General features: G+C 43.3%; 1 protein-coding gene across 6 annotated transcripts in view; it reads left to right on the top strand.

The window, feature by feature from the left end:
- Tenm2 (teneurin transmembrane protein 2) overlaps nt 1-27,349 on the top strand; it is a 942,842-nt gene that overhangs the window by 642,383 nt on the left and 273,110 nt on the right. For 5 of the 6 annotated variants that reach the window (XM_059270357.1, XM_059270356.1, XM_059270355.1 and 2 more), the window contains one exon: nt 4,523-4,757. In XM_059270357.1, the coding sequence (XP_059126340.1) occupies nt 4,523-4,757 (235 nt within the window). The remainder of the gene's footprint in view (nt 1-4,522; nt 4,758-27,349) is intronic. The other variant, XM_059270358.1, reaches the window with a different exon arrangement.

The following is a 27,349-nucleotide window of genomic DNA, read 5'->3' as shown; positions in this document are numbered from 1 at the left end:
AGCTCATCAGGTGCCATGTAACTAGTCAGCACAAAGCCTTAATAAAAGTTGCCTTTTGCCCACTAAGGCCATACTCAGTAGCTTGCTACTCTATAAGCACTTACGTGATATAGTTATTTGTATTTAAATTACATTATTGTGTAATCTTGCATTCATGTTCTAGGAGAGACATCAATAATATGCACGACAAGCTAACCCACTAAATGTCTGTAACTTACGCGTGGCCATCAAGGTTCTTCCACAAGGCTGACCTCTTCATTTCTGTTTCATCATAGAGTGGAGCTGCCCATCACTTTAGAGAAGGGCTTCTCGTGTACTTGAGTATCATGGAAAGCCGTAAAACATGTTGACAGCCATTGTTTGAATCTTAGCAAATGGAAAACCTTCCCAAGTAGCAAATCTCAGAATGTCCATGATGAAAGCTGGTGACTGCAGAGGGTGCCTGGGATCATCAGTGGCCACATTTGAGGGACATTGGCCACAACGATCACAAGGTGCCCAGGTCAAACTGAGAGTCACCAGAACAGCAGCATGAGGAATCAGAAACAAGTGGCTGTGACAGGAAAGGCCATTGCTGTATTAGATGATAGCTCGGGTTGATGGCACACTCGAGAAACCGCTGAGAGCATGCACTTCTGGCCTGTTGTTGTGACAGAAGACACATTCGTTTCGACTCTGAGTTTTGTTTCCGAAATCTAGAACACTACAACACAGTGGAAATTTCATAATATTAACATTAAAGGTAACTGACCTGGGATCATTGACCAGCATAGCTGATGCCTGGGTGGCTTTAAATGCTCAGATCCATGCTCCTTATAAGCTACAATTTGTCTTATCCATCTTTCAACCCTGTAAGAACCAGTGCTATCTACACATGAGTTTGTAGATTGGCAGGCCATGGGAGTAGCATGTTCAATGCCCTCATCCTTTGTCACATCCACAGTGATCTTAGTGGGTCATCATGACTGTTTCCCACCCTTGGGCACATGAGTAAAGCTGAGGATTAAATGGTAGTGGTAGTATGCTCTGGTTTCTGCAACTAAAAAGCAGCAGGCTCAACCCTTGGATCTAATTCTTTAGATTATTCTCTCTTACCTTCCAACTTAATGCCCACCCCACCCATTCTCTCTCCCCTCTCTGTTCCCTGGTGGTAGCATAACCACTCTGTATAGTATCATATTTTTCGATCTTGTGCACCTAGCTGAAAATATGGCCACTGGATAGATGATACAGTGAGCAACTACAGTCAGCATTGTGGAAGTGAGCATCAGTAACAAGAACTTTTTCTTTAGTGAGGTGCCAGATAAGTTTTGTTTTCATTGTTGTCCATGATCTGTTTGCAGTGAAATGGCATATTGCTTCATAGGAGGGTAGAGTGGATGAAGAACTGGGTGTTCTTTCAGCTTTCCCTACTCTTATTTCTGGTTTGTTTGTTTGTTTTTTTCCAGAAAGTTCTAAGCCTTCTTTTCAGGTGAACTGGATAGAGACTCTTGACCTCTCTTCCAATTAATGTGGATGCTCACTGCCCAGTGTATTTGAAGCACACCACACAGCAGCCAAACTCATTCTTTACTTGCCCGAGGCATCACCCCCTGGAGACCTTACACACGTACATACACACAACCGCAGGAATTCCACCCACTCCCAACACAAATGGCCAATGAAGCAAAGGCCACACAGCTGGAATGGGCAAGAGGAGCTTTGCTGGGGTGAGCAGACAGGAAGCAGGAAGGTCTGGGAACTCATTCAGGGAATTAAATTCTTCACTTGGCCTCTTTGTACTTGGAGAGAGTGTGTGGTCCAGAGTGCTGGGGGGGGTGGGAGCTGGGGGCAGAGGAAGGTAGAAAGTTAGGGCTTGGAGCAGGGAGTGTGGATTCTCACTTGTACACTGACTCACCTCATCTTCCCCAGGCAAGTCTCTTAATTGCCTAACTAATGGGGAATAATGATACCACTTGGGTGGGAGTTGAGAGGGGGAAAGGCATGAGAATTCATTAACCCTGTGGGAGGGGCTTGGAGAGTGCCTCTGAGAGATCATTATTACATCATTTTGCCCCTTTCCCACCTCTCCCCACTAACAGGAGACAGACAAATGCTAAATAGCAATGTAATAATACATTCCTAGTCAGACAACAATACCAGCATATGTAACAGCCTACTACAGCTATGAAACTCCACCAAAGATGTATTTAAAGTGTCACCACTGCCTAATGTAAAACATGAATTACAGGTTCATTTGGAGGACACGATTTAAAATCTATACAACCGTACCTTGGCATTTCCCACTGGGGTTTAGCTTTAGTTGTCTTTTTTTCCTGAACATTAGGAAAAAAAAAATTCCCCGAGTAATTTCAACCAGAGATACTAACTTCAAGAAACAGTGTTCCTCTCTTCTTCTCCCTTTTGTTTTCGCTAGTGACAAACGACCCCAAACCTAGTATCTTTTTGACGTGTTGTCTTTCCCTCGGAATGCTTCACAGGAACCCCAGAATGTAGATTACACCTTTTGGAGATGTAGCCTGGCCACATAAGGAGACAAGTAGTTGAAATTTGTGTCAAATTGCTTGTTTAAATGACTTGAGCCAACTTCTTAGAGCCAGGACGGCAGGGGCTGGGGATTTTCAAAGTTGGCAGGGGCCAAAATGACAAGGCTCAGCAGTCACCTGGTGAGCTGCCAACACTGACTGGAGGCTTCAGAAAAATTGACTTCCTCAAAGGACACAAATTAAAAGTCATGTTTCAGCATCTATTAAAAGAAAATTACAGGCTTCCATCGCGTAGTAAACCGCTTTTGCTTTCGTTGTGTTTAAAATACTGCATTGTGCCGACGGAGAACCGGTTGCTACGAAAACCCCGGGCAGGGCTATCCTGAGCAGAGACATTTACACAGGGACCTTTGCAGAGGCAGAGCTCTCGTGTGAGCGTTTTCCCCGCAAGGATAGAGGATGTCAGTATTTGAAAGCTGGGATGTGATTCGGAGCCAGGATGGTGATTTCAAAGTAGCTCCCTTAACCCTCTGCGGACTCTGTCCTCAGGACTCGTCTCTTAGTGGAGAGCAGCTATCAACCTGACAGTCAGAGCTGGCAGACTCTCAGTTTTAAAAAAATAAGTATATGCAAGCACGTGTATATTTTTAATACCTAGTCATGTATTTCTTTATTTTGAGTTGTCAACTTCTTAAAAACCCAGGAAACTTCATCCAAAAGTACAGATCTTCAGTGTCCCCTACCCAGCTAAGAGACATGTTTGCCTTAAGCCATGGTCACACTGACCTGGAGCTTCTGAAGAACACTTCCTACCCACTCCAGTTCAATCCTGTCCACAACTGGAATGCTTTACTTTCCTACCTAGTCAGTACCACGGTTTAAATGCAAGGCCTTGTGCTCGCTCTCTCTCTCTCTCTCTCTCTCTCTCTCTCTCTCTCTCTCTTGTGTGTGTGTGTGTGTGTGTGTGTGTGTGTGTGTGTGTGTGTGTGTGTGGTGTGGTGTGTGTGTGTGTGTGTGTGTGTGTGGTGTGTGTGTGTGTGTGTGTGTGTGTGTGTGGTGTGTGGTGTGTGTGTGTGTGTCAGTGTCTTTGGATGTTTCCCACTATCTCTGCTAGGCTAGCTGCCCTGTGAGTTTCTGGGGATTCTCTTCTCACGGCCTCCTATCTCACCGTAGAAGGGCTATGATGTAGCTGGGCATTATCGTGTCTGCCTTTACATGCGTTCTGGGAATCCAGATCTAGAGCCTTATGCTTACACAGCAATCGCTTCACCCACTGAGCCAACTCCCTGGCCTAGTAACCGTGTTTGATTGACACACTATAATTGTACACATTTATGGGATACAATGTGATGTTTCAGTATACTGTGTGATGTTCAAATCCAGGTAGTTAGCATACCTGCCACCTGAAACAGCCCTTCTCTGTGATGAAGCATTCAAGAGACCATCCTGTAGTGGGAGATACACTCGATTGTTGACTATAATTGCTCTACTGTGCAGCAGAACCCCAGAGCTTGGTCTTCCTTTGTAACTGTCCTGTGCCCGATGGCCAGATTCTCTCTGTCTCCCACCTGTACAGCCCCTTGTAACCATTATTGTACCTTCTACTCCTACAAGAATAGCTGGGTTTGTTTCTTGTTTGTTTTGGAGAACTTAGGCCTTCACATTTTACCAGGAAATGGGATAAAAACTTGTCACAGCCAGAATCGGCCTTGAGTACATTGTCCCTTCCATTGAAATTATCAGATAATTCCAGTGACTATCCATCCCTTATCTAGTCAGCTTTTCTAGCCTTGACCCTCCTTGCTCTCTAAGCAAATTATATTGATGCATATCGACAAATACGAATTAAAGCACAGTGTTTGTTTGTGATTAATAACACTGGGTGTTCTATGCAGCCCCACCTGTAACCTCAGATTTGTGGTTTGCAGTCACTGTGGACATGGGGACTTAGACTGCAAACCCCACCTCCCAGGTGCAGAGTTCCTGAGCCTGGAATCTGCAGGTGCTGATGGCTGTTTCTCCTTCCTCTCTTCCAGGCCCGCCGAACCACCACAGCCAGTCAACTCTGAGGCCCCCTTTGCCACCCCCTCATAACCACACGTTGTCCCATCACCACTCCTCTGCCAACTCCCTCAACAGGAATTCACTGACCAATCGGCGGAGCCAAATCCACGCGCCAGCTCCAGCACCGAATGACCTGGCCACCACACCAGAGTCTGTTCAGCTTCAGGACAGCTGGGTGCTAAACAGTAACGTGCCACTGGAGACTCGGTAAGTACCTGTCCCCTACTCTAAGTCACCTGAATCATGTGGCTCTGGGTGGCGGCTCTGAGTTCTGGTTGGAGAGACATTGCCAGTATAAGGAGACAAGTTTAACGCCTCCTTATCCCTTGGTAATTTGACCCTGGACAGTAGGTTGATCAGTATTTCTTTGTTCACATGTGTCTCCTTTTAATGCTTGTTTACTTTCTTAGACAGCTCTTGTGTACCCAACTAATAGAATTAGCATAACATATTTTTACTCAAAGGCTCATGGGAAACGTGCTTATAAGGGTATATTGACTGAATGCTGCTGATAAATTATGCATTTGGCCTTTCTTGAAGAAATAAATGAAGACTCATTTGAAATTAAGTGTTTGGGGAGACCTTGAAAACAATCCCCGATTCCAGACTGACAGAAGTCTAATTTTAATTTATATTTCATCCAACCTGCCGGCCCACTTTACTCCCTCCTGTACACACTAACAGCTTGATGGCTCTGAGGCAAACAGGGATGTGGGGAAAAAAACAAACAGCAAAACGGGAAGATGCTTGAGTTGGGTGGGAAGAAGCTGGAAATCATCCCCAGGTGTGGCTCCGTTTGAGTTTTCTGTGCTTCGGTCCTTTCTCCACTTTGACTTCTGGTCTTCTAAGGACTGTGCATCCCTTGGTAGGCTTATGGACAATCCTGGAGACACAGTGTGGTATACAAGACAATTGACAGGGAAGGCCACGAGTAGACTGGTCTGCTACTGCAGAGCCCTGGGGTTCCATCCCCACACACTTCCTTGGTTTGTGTGTTCTAGTTGTTTGCTTATCTGAAGGAGCCACGGAGGCACCCATTTGTATGGGCCCTTCAGAAAGGTCTCCAGTCGGTTTGAAACTTTAATAACTTAGGTTTGAGGAGGAGAAACAATCGACAGCATTTCTGGTAATGGCCAATGGATTTTCCACAGACAGCTGGAAGCAATTTAGAAAGCTGTGACATTCGGAGGTGTTGCTCATCTATGACGTCTTTAAAGTTTAAAAAGTAAGACCTTGAGAGTCAGTAGATGGTACACCCTTGCTACTGTACTCACACTAAATTTTAATTTCATTTTCTGACAATTAACGCATTGTTTTCATCTATGTCTTCAACCCTAATCTCTAAAGCGTAAAAGTTGTCAAGGCAGTAAAAATTATATCTATTATACAGAATAGATGATGATTAACATCTCTACTAATGCAATAATCCTAATAGCCATGGCAGAAGCTACTGGTCAACCAAGCTAGATGAGATTTTGTTTTTCCTCCTTGTGTTTACAAGCCACTCTAGAGTTTGTTATCAGCCTCTTTTTATGTTAGTAGATGATTATATATGAAAAACAGTTCCTGGGTAGAAAGAAATAAAAGAGAAAAGGGGGAGGTGTGTGACTGCCTGGTTGCCATTGGTATTAAGCTTCTGTTGTGCACTTTATGGTTACACTAATATATATTTTCTATGTGCATTAATACATTCAAGCATTATCTCAGTGGAGTCAGAAAGTGATCCAACAAGGTTTAAAAGGATGATTACTATTTCTTCTTCAAAGATGCAGAGTCTAGATGTAAAGGAACACTTCTGTAATAGATCTGTGATTTCACAGAGACGATAGATTATGAGGGAACCTGCATAGAGCCCTCATGATCCCCACACAGTAAGGGAGAGAGATGTCTGTCTGGGTGAACAGCCATAAACCTGTTTCTTTTGCACTAGATTGTCCAATTTACAGGGCCAGATCCATCAGTCTGTTACTTAAAAATAGTCTCCCCTTGGTCATAAGAACATATAGAAAGGCATATATGTGGTACACAGATATACCTGCATGTAAAACAGCCATACACATAAAATAATAAAATAAAAATATTTAAAAGGATACATATAAATATGTCCCCTAGCTGTTCATGAAATCGGTTGGTTTCCCAGGAAACTTGTTGTCAAGAACCAATTATAAGAAAATGTCCCCTTGCTGAGCACATGGTCGAAAGGACCCACAAAAGCAGTGGGTCACTTGCCACTGTCTTCAGGTAAACTCTCTCAGCACCTGCTCTCCAGAGTACTTCTGCAGAGCACTTGCACAAGTAGCATTTCTCCAAGGGCTTGGAGTCTCCAGTGATGTGCTTGGAAAAGGCAAACTCGGCACATAAACAGGACCTCCAAAACCTTGAAGTCTATCTGAGAGAAAAGACCAGGGAGAGCAGCGCCTGGATGTTCTTTGCTCAGTCTGTTCAAGATGCAAGGATTGGAGACTGAGAATGTCAGGCCTGGGCCTGGGGAGACTGCTGGAAATCAAGCCAAAGTCGGCCTTCACAGATCTGAGCACCAAGACCTTGAATGTACAGTGGACTTGCACATGACAACTTTAGCATTAATCCACAGCTCTTCAGGAACCTATGGTGTTCTGGCAGGGGAGTGTAGCTCAGTGATTGAAGACTAACCTTATACATGCAGGGCTCTGAGTTCAATCTTTAGCAGTAAAACAAATAAGCAAGGGCTGGGAGATGGCTCCATTGGTACAGTGCTGCACAAGCCTGGGGACCTGAGTTTGAATCCTCCGTGTTCATGTAAAAAGCCAGGCACAGTAGCACATATCTACAACCCCAGCACTGGGGGTGGGTTATGGGAGGAGGCGGGAAGACCTTGCAACTCATTGACCAGCCAGCCTAGTTGACAATGAATCCCAGATCTCAAAAGCCAAGATGGAGAGCAGTTAAGGAAAATACCCAACATCAATGTCTGACCTCCACTCACAACTGCATGCACACACACACACACATACACACACAACAAACAAAATTAAGCAAATAACATGAATCTGTGTAGCATATAATTTCAACATAACTATGGTTTCTCTAGCCCAACCTTAAAAAAGGAAAGCAGAAGGGAAAGGAAATTTTAAAAAGAATCAGACCTATTACTCTTTTTAAAACAATGTTAATTTTCTCTCTTGTTATCAGATAGGTTCTGATTCCAAAGAACAATGTTAGATACTGAGTGGGTCATGAATAAATTGTGCACACTCCTTTCTAAGGTCTCACGCAACCCAAAAGAGGGTTTAGACAAATAAATAGAAAGTACACTACACATAGTAATGGGAAGTATGAAAGTCACAGTGATTGTCACAAAAATTTCACAGCTTAAAAGCCATGAGATAAGTAAGGGTCTACTGTCGGGGGGGGGGGGGGGGGCATTCCCCACCCCCACATTTCCCCAGAGTACTCTTGAGTAGGAGCAGCAGGAAATATTTGTTAGAAGAATAGATGGGGAGAGAAGGAGATAGAAAATACAGGATAGCCTCGAGAGGGCCTGGACCCTAATCCATCTGGCCCTGACTGTCTCTGCTCTAGGGTATTTAAAGGAGTGCCAAGCAAAAGACCTCCCCCCAGCACAGCCGAGTGCAGACTGTCTCAGACACCTGTAATTCAGGTTCGTGGTCCAATCATCCTCTTTATGCAGACCTGCTGGGTAAAGCCACAAGGAAACCTAAAAATGGGCTCCAACAGTCTACCAAGTAGAAAAACAGAAAAAATCCAAGCCCAGTTGTGTATTATTTGTTCCCATGACCACCATTTTTTATATTGTCATTAATGACTGTAAACAAAAGAAACTCACTCAATTAAATGCTAAAGCAGTGAGATTTAAGAAGCATCATTTTCTTATCCATGGGGGTATGATAGCAGGTGTGGGAGTTCTTTGAAGGGATGTGATGCCACACAAGCATCACCACTCCTTTTTAATACTAAATAAGACTCAGTTAATCGTGTCCTAACCATTAAAGGTAAGATGTTCCGGAGGCTCATTGCGAGGTAGTCACTAATTGAGAACATGGAATGGAAATTTACCAACAGCTTCATGACTTCCCCCACATTCGTTCCAATTTCTGGGAGTGATGAATGAGCTCCATACTTTGGAGGTAATGAACAGGCATACTGCCATCCCCAGAGACGCTCAGCCAAATCCCAGTGTTTCTTTTAAACCAGTGGGGACAGGTCCTTGCCTCTCAGCATTGTATGTTGATGTCCCTACCAGGCTTAAAGAGGTCTGGAAAGTCTTCTTTGAACCATATGATATTTTTTTAGTTTGTCTTACAACATATAGAATTGGAAGTGCTAATTATAGAGCCACAGAAATATAAGACATAGAAAACAGAACCAGGGCTAGGGAGATGGGTCAGTCAATAAAGTGTTTGCTATGCAAGCCTAAAGGCCTGAGTTCATGTAAGAGGCAAGCCTGGCAACGTGTGCTTGTAATTCTGGCACTGAAGAAACAGAGAGACAGACAGATAGATCCCTGGAACTCAATGACCAACTGGTCTACCCATATTCATGAACTCCTGGTTCAGTGAAGGACTCTATCTCAAACAATAAGGTAGAGAGTGATTGAGGAAGATACCCAACATCAACTATTAGATTACACACACACACACACACACACACACACACACACACACACACACACAGCAACAAAAGTAAGGAAAGCTGTCAAGCTGAGTCACTGAGCACATAGAAATCATGTGAAGAGAGCTCTACGTAAATGTTAATTCCATTAGAGGACAGCATGTAAATTTCCACTATTGAAGGCAGTTTATATATGAGCTATAATAGGCAAGCATTCTACCAAGTGGAGCATACCCCCAGTGCCAAAAGCCATTATATAGCCCACAAAATCTAAGCACATAACAGAGGGAGGGCCTTAGTGCAAGCAACCTGCCCAATAAATCACCACCCTCCATCTTCCTCCAGTATAGAATCAAGTCCCCACATGCTTCCTGCCTGCCATCTCCGATCACCTGTCTATTCCTTCTCTGCAGAGAGGGCCAAGGTCAAGAATCTTCCTACTCGGCAGCTTCTTGGGAAGTGTCAGAAGTCAGCTTCTCTTGTCTAAAACAGTAGCAGTATCTCAGTGACAGAATCCAACTTCCCCTCTGTGTTTTGCTGAGACAGGCTTCTCCAAATCTGTCTGCGTAGCAGGTGACCGAGGAGAATCCCTAAGCAGGGCAAAGCTTCCCAGATTCGGAAACTCTGGAAACCCTGATTTTAATCATCCACATCATCAAGTTATAAACAAGTTTGCAAATTGCTTTTCAAGATGTCTATCCATTATTCGTTCTAGAAATGTCTATGAGAATGCCTACTATGTGTCAGCCACTGAGAGCTCACATACACACACACACACACACACACACACACACACACACACACACAAAACAATCCTTGCCCTTACAGAAATGCTAGACAGCATAGATCAGAGCACCAACAAATGAATAAACAAATGTCTCTCCCATAGTGAAAGTGGCAAGTAGGTGCCATGAGAGGTATAGAGAAGTCAGACCCATGGCAAATGGTTATCAGTAAGGCTTAAAGAGAGTTCTAGGGCTAAGGAGATTGGCTTAGTGGTTAAAAGCATTACCTGTGCAAGCCATACAACCTGATCTCCAGAACCCACCAACAAGCCAGACATAGTCACAAGCATCTGTAATCCCAGCATGCCTATGGGGAAATGGGAGGTGGAGACAAGATAATCTCCAGATGCTCATGAGCCAGCTAACCCATTTTACACAACGGTGAAAGAAACTGTGTCCCAAAACAAGGTAGAGAGATGAGGCTATCTTGAAGGTTATCCTCTGCCCATCCGCCCCCCCCCATACACACAGGAGAGGGGGAGATGCGGAGACAGGAAGAGAGAAGAAAAGAGACAGCGAGGAGAGGAAAGGAGTTGGCAGAGAGCACTACAGTGTCAGGGAAAGAAAACAGGCTAGAAAACTAGGCAAGGACATGCTGAACAGGGCTTTGGACTATGACAAAGACTTGGGATGTTCACCTAAAGCAAAATGAAAAGCCACTGGGACAATTTAAGTAAGAGAATAAAATCAAAAGATGTGGTCCAGGACTTTACAGGTTCAATTGGGAGGAAATAGCCATTGTTAAGGGGAAAGCCAGTCAGTGGCTTTGCTTAATGCCTCATCCCCCACCTCCCACCCCCACCCTCCAGTGAATGCTGTAGGTGGGAGGAGGATTTTCCGGTGGAATCAGTGATTATCACTTGCTCATGGGCACAACTGAGGGCTAGGAGTCAGTGTTCTGACTTAGGAGCTCTGTGCATCATGACTATCATTCCCCAAATAAGGAAGACATTTTGTGGCAGAATGCAGAAGTTCATGAAATCAACAGGCTTGTGTACAGATATTAATACTACTGGTCAACCGCTTGGAACTTTCAATAACAGAAAATCATCCATTTACAAATACCACTTATGTATTCATAGCTCATGGTAACTATTCTTTTTCCACTCTTTTAAAAAAAAAACTATGGAAATTATGTTAAATTTATTCTACAGTATCATATAAAGGTCTTGAATAACAACTTTTCTTGTTCAGATATTTTTTGCTTTCCACTTAGCTTTCCACATATGCCATTTAATCCCTTAAGCTGTTCCTAAGTGATATGTTACTATTCCTATTTGAAATTAGGGGAGCTTTGGAGGGAGCAGTGCAGGAAGGTCACAAGCCTGAGGCCATTCTGGGTTACATAGAGATACTGTTGGATTGAATGAATGGATGATAATTGAATTACTGAGATCTGAAACTCAGGATATTAAGTTATCCATAGCCCAAAAGCAAATGGCAAAGCTGGGATTTGAACTTATATGTACCTGACTCCAAATGCCATGTTCTTAACCACCATGATTTTTAGAACTAGATAACGTGGGGGAATACTTATCCTGATAGAAAAGAGGAAATTAATTTACCTTATCCATGAAGATGGTGAAATTGATGCATTATGAGGGACATCATATCTTTGGGTATTATTGGATATAGACTGAGTGGTTGTCAAAATCATAAGCTGGGTGTAATGTAAGGTGCACTTTGCAGCACCTCGGGGTATTAGGTTTCTCTACCTCCCAGAAGAGCTGATAAGCAACACATTCTGTGGCCTCACAGCTCTTACCAAGAGTAAAGTTCCCGTCCCCATTGCAGCTGCAAGCCCAGCCTCCTCTGGTACCCAGGCCCAAGACTACTTTGAATTCCTACTTTACTTTTATCTGGTGCCTTCTACTTGTGACTCCGGGCACTAAGATAAGTCACTAATCCCCTTTGTCCTTTGGAACTTAAGGGTCTGTCTCTCCTTTTCGAGGCCTCATAATGGCTGCCGGTGGCTTGATGCTATTGCATCTCTTCTAATAAAACTCTCCGCGAGGGTCATTTGTCTTGGCTCCCTTTCTACCAAACTACCTAAAAGATCTTTATGATTTTGTCAACACCAGGAATTACTGGCAACCTGGCATGGTGAACTTGAACCTCCCTGCATGGTGGTGGCAGCAACATCGGCTGCAGGAAAGCCCAGTTCCAAGGATGCCTGTATGCTCTGTGTGCTAGCTCCACAATTTTTAATGTTTTTAATTCCACTTGGGTAGGAAGCAGCAACGGGGCTACAGGTACCATGGCTGTTCACTTGGTCAGCCTGGGAGCATCACTGTTATCCTTTTAGCAGGAAGCCAGGGCAAGGGCTCTGAGGGAGAGCTGCGTACACCGAGCTTGATAAGCAGCATTCAAGGAGTCTAACTCTAGGACCAGAAAAATCACATCCTTTTCTTGTCTTCAGGACAAAGGCATCCTGGCCTAATTTGGGTGTTCTGTTAGTTGTGCAGATTTAGGAACTAGGATGCAAGCCTTTTTCGTAAATAAGGTTTTCACAGAGAAGCAGAAAGACTGTTGAAGCATCCCTACCATGCTGAGTCCAAAGACTATTCCAAACTCGTTTTCAGATGAATTTTTCTACCAAAGGATTCATTTTCCGACAGCGTCACTGACAAGCTTGATCTTGAGAATACTAAACCAAGGTAACCTGTTTGCTTTTTTTCCTCCTTTTTTCCCCCCTAATGTTTTCAAGTAAGGTTTAAAAGTAGAACTCATTCTGAGCAAAGCAAATGCATTGGAGCGCTTTTCAAATCAATAGGCGGCTTGATTCTCCATATTGCTAAACATTACGCCCCTCTAAATTCTCATCAGAGGCAACATGGAAATTAATGAGACCTTTAGGTTAGCCTTTCAAGCTTGGCCTTATTTTATAGCTTTACCTTGCCTTTTTGACATCATGATCCCGCCTGGCCACCAGCAGCATTTCACGTCGTGGTGCACTTTAATTTTGCTGTTTTGTTAGTCTTCCTTGGAAACTGGCAGCTTATTAATCTCAATAACAGAGCTGCTCAATAGGCAAGCTTACCAGTGAGAAGCTAGGCTGTGTCTTCTTGTTCTCCCCACCTTCCTCAAATGGAGGCAAGGGGGCTGCTTCCAGGAGAAGAGGGTAAGAGGGGTGGGTAGAGAGAAAGCCAGTGTGGTGGGGGGAGCATCTCACGCCCCCCATCTCTTTTTGACAATAGGCAGGAAAATAAAGAGCACCCCATCTAATCCACTGCTCTGCAATTTATGGCTTGTGGTGTTAAACACACTCAGACCCATTAATAAGAAAATAAATAAGGTGCCGTGGCATGCGTGCAAATTACAAGGTGCATTAAGGAAGGCGCAAGCATTACATCTTACTCAAGACCCCTCTAGCCTACTTTTGGCATGATTTGCAAACTTTGAAGGCAGAGGTATCCAAAGAGAAGCTGTCATTTTAAAATTTAGCCCCTTCTGTAAAATTTAGAAAGTGCTAAGTTGATTAACGCTTTGAAGACTTGAACTCCTTGCTTGCGTGAACTCCTTGCCAGGGCGAAGCCTAAGGGTACAAAGAACTTTTTCTAAAAATCTGTCCCTCTACAGCTCATGCCTTGGGGACCCAATTAAGGATGGAGGCCACCTCGTGGTCATGCCATGGAAGAGCAAGACTCTGCCCTGAGTCTGTGTAAATACTGAAGACTCTTGGGTTAAGTTCACAGTTGAAAAAAAAACCTAAATATTTCCATCTCTTTCTCTGAGCTCTCTCACCCACTCAGCTAATATCAACTGTCACTCCCTTGGGACATTTCCTGACATCTTCCCCTGGGGGGGTTTATCTGGCTCAGATAGAGAAAGAGTAGTGGAACCACAAGTCTTTTTTTCTAATTCTGACTCCTTGAAGTCACAGAAGGATGTGTGGTTCTCCCAGGCAGGGGAAATGGGCTCTGCAACTTTTTTGAGGGTTCTTTTGATTTATTAGCCTTAGCTCCACTTGCCTCTGTGAGCTGGACTCTTGTGTCCTTAGGATCGTAATCCATCACCAGGTACTGGCCCATCACGCCCGACTGGAGCTGTGGACTCTAGCATGTATGAGTGTATTTAGGAAACTCTCCTCGGGTAGCTTCACTGCCTCCAAGCCCACCGATCAATTTGGAGTTCTTCTCACAGTCCTGTTTGTGAACTATCCAAGTGCTAAACACAAAGGTTCACCCTTGAACTTGTTAGGTGTTTTTTAGTCACTCAGAGGAGCATTCCTAGCTCATAGTAACTAATTAGGGGACAGCAAACACCCTCCCCAGGTTTCTGTCATCAATATTTTAATCATGCATGCATAAATATAATTTATTAAATTACTTGGGTGACTATGAGAAATCCTGCCAAGCTTTTGTGTGACTTTTTCATTTCCCATCAGCCTAGCTGCCCCTTCCTGTTCCTGGGTGCACACAGTGAGGGCATGGGAGACTCATTTAAGCATTGGATGGGACTTTAAGGAAAGCCATTCTGCATTTAGCCCCGCCCTCTCCAACTCAGTAAAATAGAAGGAGAAGCATAAAGTCTCTCGAGAATGAGTGCTATGTGTTCTGGGCACTATGGTCCTCAGGTTAGGAGATCTTCCTTCTTGGTGTGTCCCACAGCACAATGCTGAAGGCACCAAGTTCAGCCTTCCAGCTTCTACACCACAGTCCTCATGAGAAGAATAATGAACCTGCTGAAATGCTTCCTGCTTCCAAGACCACTGGATGATTTGGGGGCTCTTTTTTCCGGACAGACTCCTGTCTGAAATGTCTCGTTTGTGCTGAGCATTGGCTTAGGTGCTTTCCATCATTTGCCTGAGACAAAGCTCCGCGGGGCAGATGTCCTTGTCTCCTGTCAGCATATCAGGCAAATGAAATGTGAGGTGCAAGGTCTAGGAAAAAGAGACAAGGTCCTTGGCAGACTTGGGCTCAAGTACTTACACTTGGATATTAGATGTCTGCCTTAGCCTGGCTCGTCTGTGTTTCTGAACATAGTGCTTAGAGAACCCCACTTGCTGGCATCATTACAGGGCCTGTGAGCTATATAGTTATAGTTTAGAAACCTCACTGAAGAAAGGCTCTTCTTCCTAGACATTTGTTTTGTTTGTTTCTCTATGACAGGGTCTCATTCTGTAGGCGAAACTGGCCTGGAACTTGGTTTCTAGGCTGCTGCAATTACAACACGGCTCACTACTCCTACCACTGGCTATTCCTAATTTTCAAGTACACTTTCTTGACAGAAGCTCATGGAACCCAGCTGGGATCACAACTAGCACTACTGACCTATCTATCCACCAGGCTTAGAGAACAGATCTCGGTGATTGGCTAGGCAGACTCACATGCCCACACAGGGCCTGATTTGAAAACGATAGCTAGCACATATAGTCAAATGTCACACCAATAAGAGAATGTAAAAGAGAAAGTGACAGACAAAAACTCCAGATCAACCCAAATCAAACTCAGCACTACCAAGCAATCTTCTCTTATAGCCTGAGTGTAATTATTTTCTCCTCTGGGTAAAGAGTTTAGTGGCCAGGGTAGGAGGTGGAAGAATTTCAGGGCACTGAGTTGTCTCGCTTGCCTGGGCACAGAAGGAGGTTTGCAACTGAGTCCAATGAAAGAGAAAGAATAAGTTCCACTGACTGACTCCCTCCCGCCCACTTCGGATTCATCACCTTCTCTGGTTCACCTCTCAAACGTCCCATGACTTTACCTTTGAGTTCACTGTGACTACTTAATGCATTTTAACTTTTATTAGTCTCCTGATGTCTCTTCTAAGCTATCATCGTCTTTCCTGCAAAAGTGCTTGGATTCCACATTTTCTAATTAAAACATGCTCACTTCTTGTCTTCCTAACCAGTGCTCTTTATGAGGGCTCATGATGAGAAAGTTAACTCAAAACGTCTTGATGCACTTCCCATCTCCTGAAAATGGCAGAAGAAGTGGTTTTTACCTATGGGAAGTTGCATTACTTTGAAGAATTTTTGGTTTTGCTTTTTAATAAAACCATAAATGGAAACCATTTAACTCCATGCTTCATGCTCATGATATTCTTGGTAATGTGTTTGATCTTGCTTGTGAAAATCTTGAGTAGGATGTTTTGCAGAGAGCAGTCAGCTCCCTAATGGATCATAATAGATGCAACATCAAAATAGTTCTATGTTTAATTAGATAAAAACTCTCATCATAAAATGCAATGTGGCCTAATGTTACCAGTGGTGTTCCTCAGTGCTTACCTCCCTGTAAATTAATTCAGAATAACTAGAAATGGGAAGGCTAAGTGTAGTATGGAGAAGATAGCAAGCACACTTAAACTCCTCAAGAATTTCAAGGTAATGGTTTGTGTGGCAGTGACATGGGTGGGCAAAACGAAACGGGAGGGAGGTCCCACTCAGTATGGGCCTGAGTTACTTGGATCTCTCAATCGTCTTCATTGCTCCCTTTGCATTTAGAAATATAAAAACAATACCAAGATGGGGTCTTCCTCATGGACATCTTCAAAATTAAATGTTGTTCTATTCAGGAGAAAGGGTGAAGTTCTTCATGGAGCTAAAGCCAACAGACTATTTCAAACCAAAGGGGGAACAGAGACAGAGATTGGAACAGAAGTGAGAATGGGTGTAGGACCGGAGATGGGGATGAAGATGGTAAAGAGGATGGAGATAAAGATGGGGATGAAGATGGAGAAGAGGACAGGAATGGAGATGGGGATGAAGACGGAGAAGAGGATGGGAATGGAGATGAGATGATGGAGAAGAGGATGGGAATGGAGGTGGAATAAAATTTTGGAAGAACATGAAGATAGAAATGGAAACTGGGATAAGTATGGGAATGGGAATAGAGATGAGAATTGACAAAACAAGGGTGGAGATGAAGATGTGGATGTAGATAAGATAGGGGTGGGGATGGGGATAAAAACCCCTCACTATTTCCTACATTATGGTGGACTTAGGTTCCTATTTATCACACAAATTGTTTTTTATCTCTACTTTCTTTGCAATAGAAAGGTCAAGAATTTAAAGCAAAAAAGGAAAGCATGGTCACAACAAATTTTCAGTTGCTTTATTACAAAATGTAGATATTCTTTTAGTAAAAAATATTCAATTATTGGAAAGATAGGAAGTGCATAGAAGTAATCTCTGCTTCTCAATTTCTATTTCCAAGAAAATACCACTTGAAGGCTTATTACTTCAAGCTTCCAAAGATGTTTATGAATGTCTAAGCATATATTTTAATAGAAATGGAACCATATACATTCCACTTAGTAAGTTTCATTTTAACTTAATGAGATATTGTGGAAATCTTTTCAGGTAATTTCATGTAGACCTACTTCATCCCCTTTTTTAAGGTCTCTGTAATGTCCCGTAATGCCATAATTTATTTAACCAATGTCTTCTTGATAGACACTTAGATTGCTTTCAGCTTTGTGCTATTACAAACATAACTGCAATGAAGAGTCTTGTGTATGTACCTTTCTTTGCATACTTATATGATTATGTTCCAAAGTTAAATTCCAGGAACTGAAATTGCTAGATCAAAGGGTATGTATAATACACATTCTGAAGTTCGGTAGACTGTGCCAAATTGTGCCCATCTCAATTCAGGTGTTATGATCTCTCTCTCTCTCTCTCTCTCTAATGACCTATTTCTCTGATGGGCTGAAAATAAGAATCCCCAAATTTATAGAGTTAAGATATAGGGAGGAGAGAGGGTTGGGGTTTTTTTTCTGAAAGAATATACCTCCCATCTCTATGTTTTTGTTTCAGGTTTTTAGTGGGGCAAATTGAACACAGGGCCTCTACTTGCTAGGCAAGCTCTCTCTCATTCCCAGCCCATGACACCCCTCCTTACGTTCCACGCAAAGCACTTGAGAGGCACCACTGAGGCAAAGTCTGACTTGGGGTCTCCCCTTAGGGCTAAGCCTCTAGTAGCAAGCAGCTGTGCTGCAGTGCGGCTCCTGTGCATCCATCCACGCGCACCTTTGCTGCCTCCTGTTTTCTCATGTATAATTCGACCGTGTTTTCAGTTTGCCCCCTCTCCTCATCTGCAGGCCCCCTCTCTACCTGAGGGGGCTACTGTGAGAATATCTCAGAGAGCTGACTTAGTCTAGTTTCTGCAACCCTGAGAGAAATTGCCAGTACAGCAGTGTGACTGTTGAAGCCATGCAGGAGAGCACGTGATCAAGGTCTTGACAATCCAGTAAAAAAGATGGCCTCTTATGTGGGATAGGAATGTGAGGGCTGGGGCCAAACTTACATAGCTATTTTGTCTGAAACTCTGATTTTATGCTAAGTAAGTTTTTTTTTTTTTAATTTCCCACCTATCATTGGTAATCTCATTGTCAGAGATGTACATAAGACTTTGGCTTAATTCTGCCAACATTTTGGAGGTTCTGTGAGTGACCAAACGTATTAAGGTACACTGGGAGTCAGATGAAAAGCATGTGCCTTCTCTCACTGTGAATTACAGTGTCTGGCTTTCACTTTGATTGGAGAGTGTGAGTCTCCCCACCTAAAAGTCATCTCTGGCCAGAAAAGACAGCATTTGAGTAGGATGGAGCAAGTCTTTGGAGACAGTGCTACAGAGACTTCAAGGCCACATCTGAGGCTCAGACACACTCTGTAGGGCAAGGAGGCTGACGTGTGGCAGTCAGATTCACTGGGAGGAGAAAGTTCGCTTGACACCTAGAAGGGAAAGAAGTAGTAAAAATATTGCAACTAACCAGGAATCCCATATTTGACAGAGGCAGATAGGAGGAAGGAGCAGAAAAGGAAGAAAAAAAATGAAGACTATGGCAAGGACAAATAAAAAGGAAGCAATGTTTGAAGTAGGCCGTGCGTGGGATTCCTGAGTAATTATCTCTGTAACAGCAATGGCTAACAATTATTTTGAGGGCCTATTCAATGTCAAGCACATGCTAAGCCCCGTTTAATCCCCTCAATATCTCTAAATATTTGCATTGGAGCAAACTAAGATATAACAATACCAAAGGCTGCACAGGTTATAGGCAGGTTCTGAACACCATATATTACCAACAGTTACCCATGAGCCACCACCCTACTCAGCCTCCCTGAGTCAACAGGTGTTGTCCAAGCCTGCTACGGACCTGAATTCGCTCCCCTTTCCTGCTTCTTCACCTTGCTGCCGTAAAATGACATTGCTTCTCACATAACCGCTTCACCCTCTTGTCTAGCAAAACCTAAGAGTTCGAAAGAACCCCAATTCAAGTGCAGATCTCTGTGGTGCCAGGAGAGACAGCCTCCCTCCCACCAGGCTTGCCTTTAAGTTTTACTTAATTCTGCCACTTGCAAAGAAAATGCCTGCAGGCAGGCACCTGCCTCTTGTCTAACATCCCCTCCCCCTTCCTGTCAGGTGGCTTTCAATTCACCATGCCTCAGCATGTCCACCCGCATCTTCGTCAAGATTTCCAAGATGGCACTGACAAGCATTTGGGGTACTTGAGGCAAACATGCATGACAATTTTCCCTGACACTTGAATTTTTAAGAAGCCTCGCCCCGGAGTCTAGGAAACCTAGCACTAAAGAAGCCAGTTATCTTTCAAAGACACCATGTTTCCCCAGCATCTTCATTGATACTTGTCTCACGTGGCAGGAGTGCTGCAGGATCCACCTGAAAGTGTATTAAGCACCACGGCCGTGTTTACGTGTTGATGCTAAATGATGGTTGCCTTATTTAATGGCACTTTTTTTTTCCTTGACAACTGAAATGTATGGATCTGTTCAGTACATTGTCAGTGAGTGTGTGGCTGGCCTATAAACACGGTTACATGGCACACTTCTACACAGCACTAATTTCTGAGTGTCTAACAGATAGATGTAGGCAGGCAGATGTGTCACAGGGGTTGCTGTAAAACTTAATTAATATCCCTGAAGAGCTCTTATATCATTTCATGAAGAGTGCTACTTAAGAAGAAAATATTATACCTATGGATGCTGCACATATAACAAAATGTGGGTAAATATGCTGATGGGTTTTCTTATAGTTCCTTGTGCCTCGAAGGATCAGATGTAAATTCTAATGGAAAAATAAATTGTATTAAAGATAACCATTTTTATGTTAGAGTTTAAAAAAATAAAAAGTAACATCGTCCTAACTGGAATGTTAGAACACTGTACACTTAGGCATGGAGAAGCAAATCTTCAATTCATAAAAAGGAGTAGCAACTTTTCCTTTTTCTTTCCTTTTCTTTCACTTCTGTCAGACCCAGATCTAGGATTCATTGATAGCCTTTAAAATTGCTGAGAGCTGGGGGCTGGTGAAATCGTTCAGTCTGGAAAGGACTTGCCCCACAAGCACGAGAACCTGAGCTTGATCCCCAACACCCATGTACAAAGCTATGGTGTCATTCACTTACCACCCCAATGCTAGGGAGTCAGAAAGAGGTGGATCCCTGGGGCTCCCTGGCCAGCCATGCTAGACTAATCCAGGAGCCACAGGTCCCAGTGAGAGACCTTATCTTATAAAAACAGGATGGATGACTCCTGAGGTTCAACACCTGAAGTTGACCTCTGGATATCACATGCAAGTGCACACAGGTGTACATGTGTATGAGCATACACATGTGAGTACACATACACACACACACACACACACACACACACACACACACACACACACACACACACATTGTTGTCCTAGTCCATTATTAATGCTGTAACAGAATAGTTGAAATTTGCTAACTTATAATGAATGGAAACGTGTTGGCTTATGGTTCTGGAGGCTGGGAATTCAAGAATGAGGGGGCCAGCATTTGGCAAGGAGCTTCTTTGCTGCATGATTCCATGGCTGTAGTACAGAAAGGAGAGAGAGGGGGGAGAGAGAAATGCAGCTCAGGACTCACTGGCTTTGAGCAATCCACTGCCAAGGTAAGAAACAAGTTTGCAATGATTGATCTGACCGTGGAGTTGGAGTCCTCACAGCCCACTCATCTCTTAAGGGACTCCCAATGAATACTCTAATAGTGCCAATAAGTTCAGAATCAGTTGGAAGAGGGGCAAGCATTCAAACCATGGCAGCAGCTAAACAATAATTCAGATAAATCAATTCTGCTTCTTTTTTTTTTTTCAGCCCTGAAGGAATCTTAAAAAAAAATACTCTGCAAATTCTGTTTAACTGTTATAGCTAAATATCCTTTCCTCTTCTCTCCTTCTGTCATTATTTTCTCTCTTCTCTTCCTTTTCCCCTCCCACCCTTCTTCTATTCCCCAGCAAACAGGTCTTGAGTACCAACAAAAAAATCTAGAAAACAATCATTCTTGATTTGTTATGATTTGTTTTTGAGGGGCCTTTTTGTTTTGCTCCTGTCAACGTGTTTTTCTACTTCTTCCTGATTCCAGTGTATGTTTTTAGAAGGAGGAAAGTCCACTATAGTTTTAATTCTCAAATAAAGAATAGCATATAGTAAGTTTTAAATTAGAAAAAAAAAAGGTACATGGTCAAGCCAGGCATGGTGGCACACTCCTTTAGTGCCAGTGCTCTGTAGACGGAGGAAGTTCTGGGCTAGACAGGGCTAAGCAATGAGACTGTAGCTCATGGGAAAAAAAATTACTCATGTGATCAAATAATCAGACTAATAATTATTATAGAGTACTGGGAAACTTTGATTATTTAAGTAGTAAAAACTTGTGAAGATTAATCGTATTTTCCTAAATTCTGTACAGACCCAGGCAGGCCCTGTGCTGCCTCAGTCTCTGTGAGTTCATTGAGCTTTACTCGGGCTGATTTAGACAGCCTTGTTTCCTTGTTTCCTCTGGCTCTTACACTCTTCCACCTCCTTTACTACAGGGTTCCCTGAGCCCAGAGGGGAGGGATTTGATGGAGACATCCCTTTTAGGACTTAGTGTTTTAAGGTCTCTCACTCTCTGCATATTTTCAGGCTGTGGGCTATAAATATGTCCAGACTTTTCCAAGAAGGAGCTAGGAAAAAAAGAAAAAAAGTCTACTTCCAATCCTGCTCAGAGTAGTAAAATTTGAGGTCTCTACACAGTGTGTAACTTGAAGGTTATAACACAACATACCAGTGCATCTGAATGATTGAAGATGGCACATAGGTCCAGGTGTACACAGGTGTTAACATCTGGAGGACTGTCAACATGATCCCCTTCAGTATCATGCTGAATGAAGCTCTTCTTCCTTAACCAAATCCTGTAAGTACCAAAGAGAAGAAAATATAAGAAAGGTGTGCGGGGGCAGGACTCCTTTGTTACAGGGAGGAGGAAAACAAGAGAAACTTCAAGGAGCCTCTCTGTGGCGTAGGGGGACTTTCCAGAGTTGAAAGCCGCTCTGATTCTATCCTTTCGAAAGTGATTTAGATGAGAAAATGCACCATGAGATCTTCATGTTCGCAGAGATACCAAACCTGTGAAGATAAACTGCTCTACAGGTGGGCAGGGACGTGACAGATAAGGAGCAAATACATTACCAGAAATTCTTACAGACTTCTGGGAAGATTATCTGGGAGTCCCCGGTTACAAACGAGAAGCTGGACCGGAGATTAGGATACAGGGATGTGTGAAAACGTACAGTCGTTGCATCGCTGTGGAACAAAGGCAGAGCAGAGCTGTAAAACGCACACCATCGCTAAGTGGGATCTTAGAAATTAATTTTTAGAAATGCATTATCCCACTATTCTCCAACCCATTGGGTGTCCGCAATAGAAATGGTCAGCACACTCACGCCTGGTGTACCTCAGCAATGGCACAGAAGCTGAAAGTAACCATTTCAAAAAGAAAAGGAAAAACAATGAATGAGGAGGCTGGAGAGGGAGTTGTCAATAAAGGGCCTGCTTTGCAAACAAGAGGCCCTGAGTTCGATCCCCAGGACCACGTCAACAAAACAACAAAACAGCAACAATAACAAAAACCAGATTTGTTGGCATAGTACTTAGAACCTCAACAGGTTCCAGTCCTGTGAGGGACCCTGCAATTAACAGTTTCCCTAGGAGAGTGAGACTCATTCACCATCGCATCAAATGGCAGTGTGTGACATGTGCTCATGCTCAGTGATTATCACTTGACTTGACTTCTTACCTGTGGCCTTCATATCAGATTTATATTTGTAATGGAAATGGACACAACGTGGGGTGTGAAGGAACCAACTTCGGGGCTCCGAGTTTAGATCCATGTTCTTTTACAGCCCTTCCTATGGCTCTGGAATTCCATCTTATCATCGCCTTCCAGAAGTGTCTGAAGCTAGAGAGATGGGCTGCCTTTCCCAATGTCATGCCATGGCCAGTGGAGCTTGGAGCCGAGCTGTGCCCAGCTCTAAAACAACTAACTCTGCCATAATTTGTGTTGTCCTTCTCCAGACATACCAACTATGAATTGTAAGAGATATTAGAAAGCAAGAGAGAGAGAGAGTGGCCTTGATAACTTGACTGAAGAAATGAGGCAAATTTGTAAGGCAGGTATAATAACAGGATAGTGGAATATGATGAAAGGGTTCACTCCAGGGATCTGACCGGATGCAGTGGTGATGGGAGAGGTCATCCTGTTCGGGAACTGTATCTAAAGGGTTATGTTCTTCCTTCATCCACCCTGGCGACTGGGGAGCACTCACGTAGGTCTGTCTGAAATGGCTGTCTCTATATGCCCATTGTTTGATGAATTCAAGGTCAAGTTTGAAGTCAAAGTCACAAGCCTTTGTTTTGTCAATGAATGTGTGTATATTTCTACCAGTGTGTGTGTGCATGTGTGTGTGTGTGTGTGTGTGTGTGTGTGTTTCAGGACTCCCACCAATTAAGATGGAGGGAAAAAAAGGTCACCAAATTATTTCACAACACCAGAGCTGGGAAAAAGAAAACTCTTCATTTCATCTGAAAGACTCAGAAATGGTTTTACTCACAAAACCCCAGTTTTCTCTAGTGACCTCAAGAGACCTTACCTGTCACACTGGATACCAAATCATTCCATGAAGGAGAAAAAAAAGTTTTACAATGAAAAATGCTACGTTATATCGCAGTGTGGCACAATTTAAATATCAAGAGTCGAGGCTTCTATTTAGAAAACGGAAGGCAATAAATTGAGCTGCTAATTATTCCAGCTGTGAGTATTTTTGGTGCAGCTGCAAATTTTGGAGATAGCAAAATAGAGGATTTTCCTATTGTTCATGAAACAAGTGATACCCTGTATAAGCTGAAAGGCCCAGAGATGGGAGACCTTGAAAACCTATTTCTCATTGAATCAGCATCTAATCTGAGGGGACTGTGACCAGGAACAGACTTTCAATTACACTAATTGGGTTATTGGTTTCTTGTTGGTTTTGTTTTTGTTTTTTAAGTCAAGAACTAGCCATTTAAATTATTTCCAAATTTTCACTTTAAAAGCCATAGTTTACTTTTCAACCCAAATATAAATTCTCAAATGGAAAAGACAAGCACTTCAGCCATCTTCCCAGATTGCTTTGCTTCCTCAGAAAATTATTTGGAGGGGTGGACAGCACAGTATAGTAATGAGAATTCATCCTTTCAACAAATAATTTAAATGAACCTGGGTCACGAATATATGACAAAGAACACAGAACACATAGTTTCTGTCCTCAGGACACTGAATAGCCATGTGCTTGACCATTCATAGACAGGCAGTCTACTGCTAAGCATGCTGTGTGAATAAACTCTCCCAACGTTTAAGATCTCCTCTCAAGTTCATGAAGTAAATAATGTCATGGTCAAGCTTCCAGAGAGATTAACTAATTCACCCAAGGTCATATGGTGATAAACATGGTGCCTGGCTTCAAACCCTGCCTGTCTGCAAAACCAGCAAGATGACAACTGTCTCCTTGGTATAATCCTATTGCTTTCTAAAATAACACAGTCAGTAGGATTAATAAAGAATATTTAGATGTACAAGGAAGGCTGACCAAATATTTACCAGCCTGTCACTCAGGAGTTCACAACTTTGCTTTCTGTTTTTAATGTAGAAACTTGATTTCTTGATCATGTGTACGTTTCATGAGAGTGCCTAAAAGATCACCTGATGTTGCTATCCATCTGACAGCTGTGCACAGCAGCATCCCACAGCATCTTTTTCAGTATCCCTGTCTTTTCCTATCGCAACCTGCATATTCTCTTTTTCTCTTCTCTTGTTCGTCACACCTCATGCCTCTCGCCTCTATCTCTCAGGAACTTAGACATCAAATTTCTCCCGGACCACCACCATCGCTCCCCTGTTGGAGACCATAATAATGGTGCCAGGAAGGATCGTGGTTATTTAACCTCTCTCCAGCTAAATGTTTTATTATAACTCCTGAAAACCTAATTACAGTAACTTTACATGCTACAGTACACTTTATGGCCTGTCTCTTTATTAAACCTGCTCCTTTAAAGACAATAAACCCAATGCTTCAAAGGCCATGGCAGGCTAGATGAGACTGAGGAAACCTTGTGTCCCATTGCACATCTGACCTCCCTCACTGAGCCGCACACCCCTATTCCTGCTGGTTTTCTGCCTTTCTCCTTTTTCTGGCTTTTTGTCAGATTCCAGGCACCTTCTGGACAATATCAAAAATATCTCAGGGATTAATGGGCTGTGTATCAATGTTTTCATCTACTGCTCTGAATATCCAGGGTTTATTTACTTGGGGAGGAGGGTGTCAATTTTCTCAAGAGAATGACACTTGACAGCTGTCCTGCCTAAGAAGCAGAGCTGCTGTGGGGCATGTGGCACAACACGGAGCCCCGTCACAACCTTTGCCGTGGTTCTAGAAGAATGTTTACTGCAGCCGGCTCCCTGTGCAATGGAGAACAGCACATCCTTGCTAGTCGCCGTAAGCTGTCATGCTGCAGTGTGATACGGTAGCAGGAGACAGAGGGAGAGAGGAAGGGAGAGGAGCAGGGAGAGGAAGAAAGCTTGACCTTTGGCGTCGCTGCAGCAGGATTATTTGTGTCGAACATCTCAGTTTCCAGGCCCTGCTGGGATTTCCCCCTGGGAATAAAGCCAAACCAACAGGAAATCAGGAACCCACCTCTAAGGACCCCACTGGTTTGTAGCCTGCTGGAAAATGGTACTTGGTGTTAAAGGATTTTATGTATTTATTTGTTTCTTGCTTCGGTCGAGTTGGAGGTTAATGACAAAGTTTGCTTGTGATTGATCAGAGTGGTGGGGGAAAGACTGTAAAGAAATCCCTTGTTGGAGCCTCAAATCAGCAGCCTCTAGTTCTGGAAGCTTCCAGATTAGTCAAGCACTCTGTGTATCAGAGAAGCGGGGGGGACAAAAATCACAGCTTTCTAAACTGGCGGATGCTTCTTGCATGGATGCTACGTCTAGGTTTTTTCATTTGTTAGACTTCCTTTTGAAATCTCTCATGGTTGTTTAATCAGAAAAAAACAAATGTGTGCACCCTTAATTTCCTAAGCCAATTTGAAGCAGAAGCCTGTTCTTCTCAGATTCTTCCTCTAGTCCATGTCTTTGCTGTCATGTAACGTGCACGGGAGGATGGCTGTTAGGTATGCCTTCTCCGTTCTTATTAAACGGTTTTGTTTTCACTTGAAGAAAAGTGATGACATTTACCCACAAGACAGGTAGTTTAGAGTGAAGCAATGATAACTGTCCTCTTAGGAAATCACTGCGACCTGGATCAAGTCTGAGCACACAGACTGAGGGACTAGTTCCCCCTGGCCTTCCTGGTGCATCCCGAGCCCCCCCCAACTATGTCCTACAGGCTGAGTGCTCGAATCCAAGCCCTGGTCCCCACATTGCTAGGGAGGGAAAGAAGCACACAGGCTCCACTTTGGTTCTTTTGTGAAACATCAAAGAGTGGTTTTCTGCCGTCCCTTGAAGTGTTAGCAAACTCCAAGGACAGCACTTTGGGGGCCCCTCATGTGCCTTGCCTTTCCAAGGCACAAGTGGCCAATTCTGAGAGCAATTGAGTTGTGCTTGAAAAATGTCAAGTGCATTTGGAAACTACACATTTTTGCTGACGCCTGGAGTCCTGAGCGGAGCTATTTCCATGACCAACCGCTGGGAAGAAGTTCAGCTGGGGCATCAGAAATGATTCCCCGCCACACACTGAGCAGGCCCCTGAGGGGGAAAAGCTATCTTAATAGCTGGGTCAGAGAGAAATCAGGAGTTTCAGAGTCTTCCTAGGCCTCCCCACGACCACGTGACCACACCATTACCTTGTGGCTCTTGTTTCTTTTTACTGTATTTTACTCAATTTTATTTTGTTTTCACTAATCAAAGTTCTTATATTTTTCAACTAAAAAAAAAAATCAGAAAAGTTTGGGAAGAACAGTCAATGAAATGATAGCCATCTGATGCCTAACTGCCATGGGGTCAAGTGTGTCTTTCCTGTCCATAGAGGGAAAGACCCCAATCTTCACACTGAATCATTTAGAAGTTGAAACTTTACCCACAGGGCGACTGCCATCAAAACCCACACTTTAAACAATAGATCTA

Source organism: Peromyscus eremicus, chromosome 8a (assembly GCF_949786415.1).
Source record: "Peromyscus eremicus chromosome 8a, PerEre_H2_v1, whole genome shotgun sequence".
NCBI classification, from domain to species: Eukaryota; Metazoa; Chordata; class Mammalia; order Rodentia; family Cricetidae; genus Peromyscus; species Peromyscus eremicus.
Note: the sequence above shows the minus strand (reverse complement) of the source record. Positions and strands in the feature narration are given on the sequence as shown.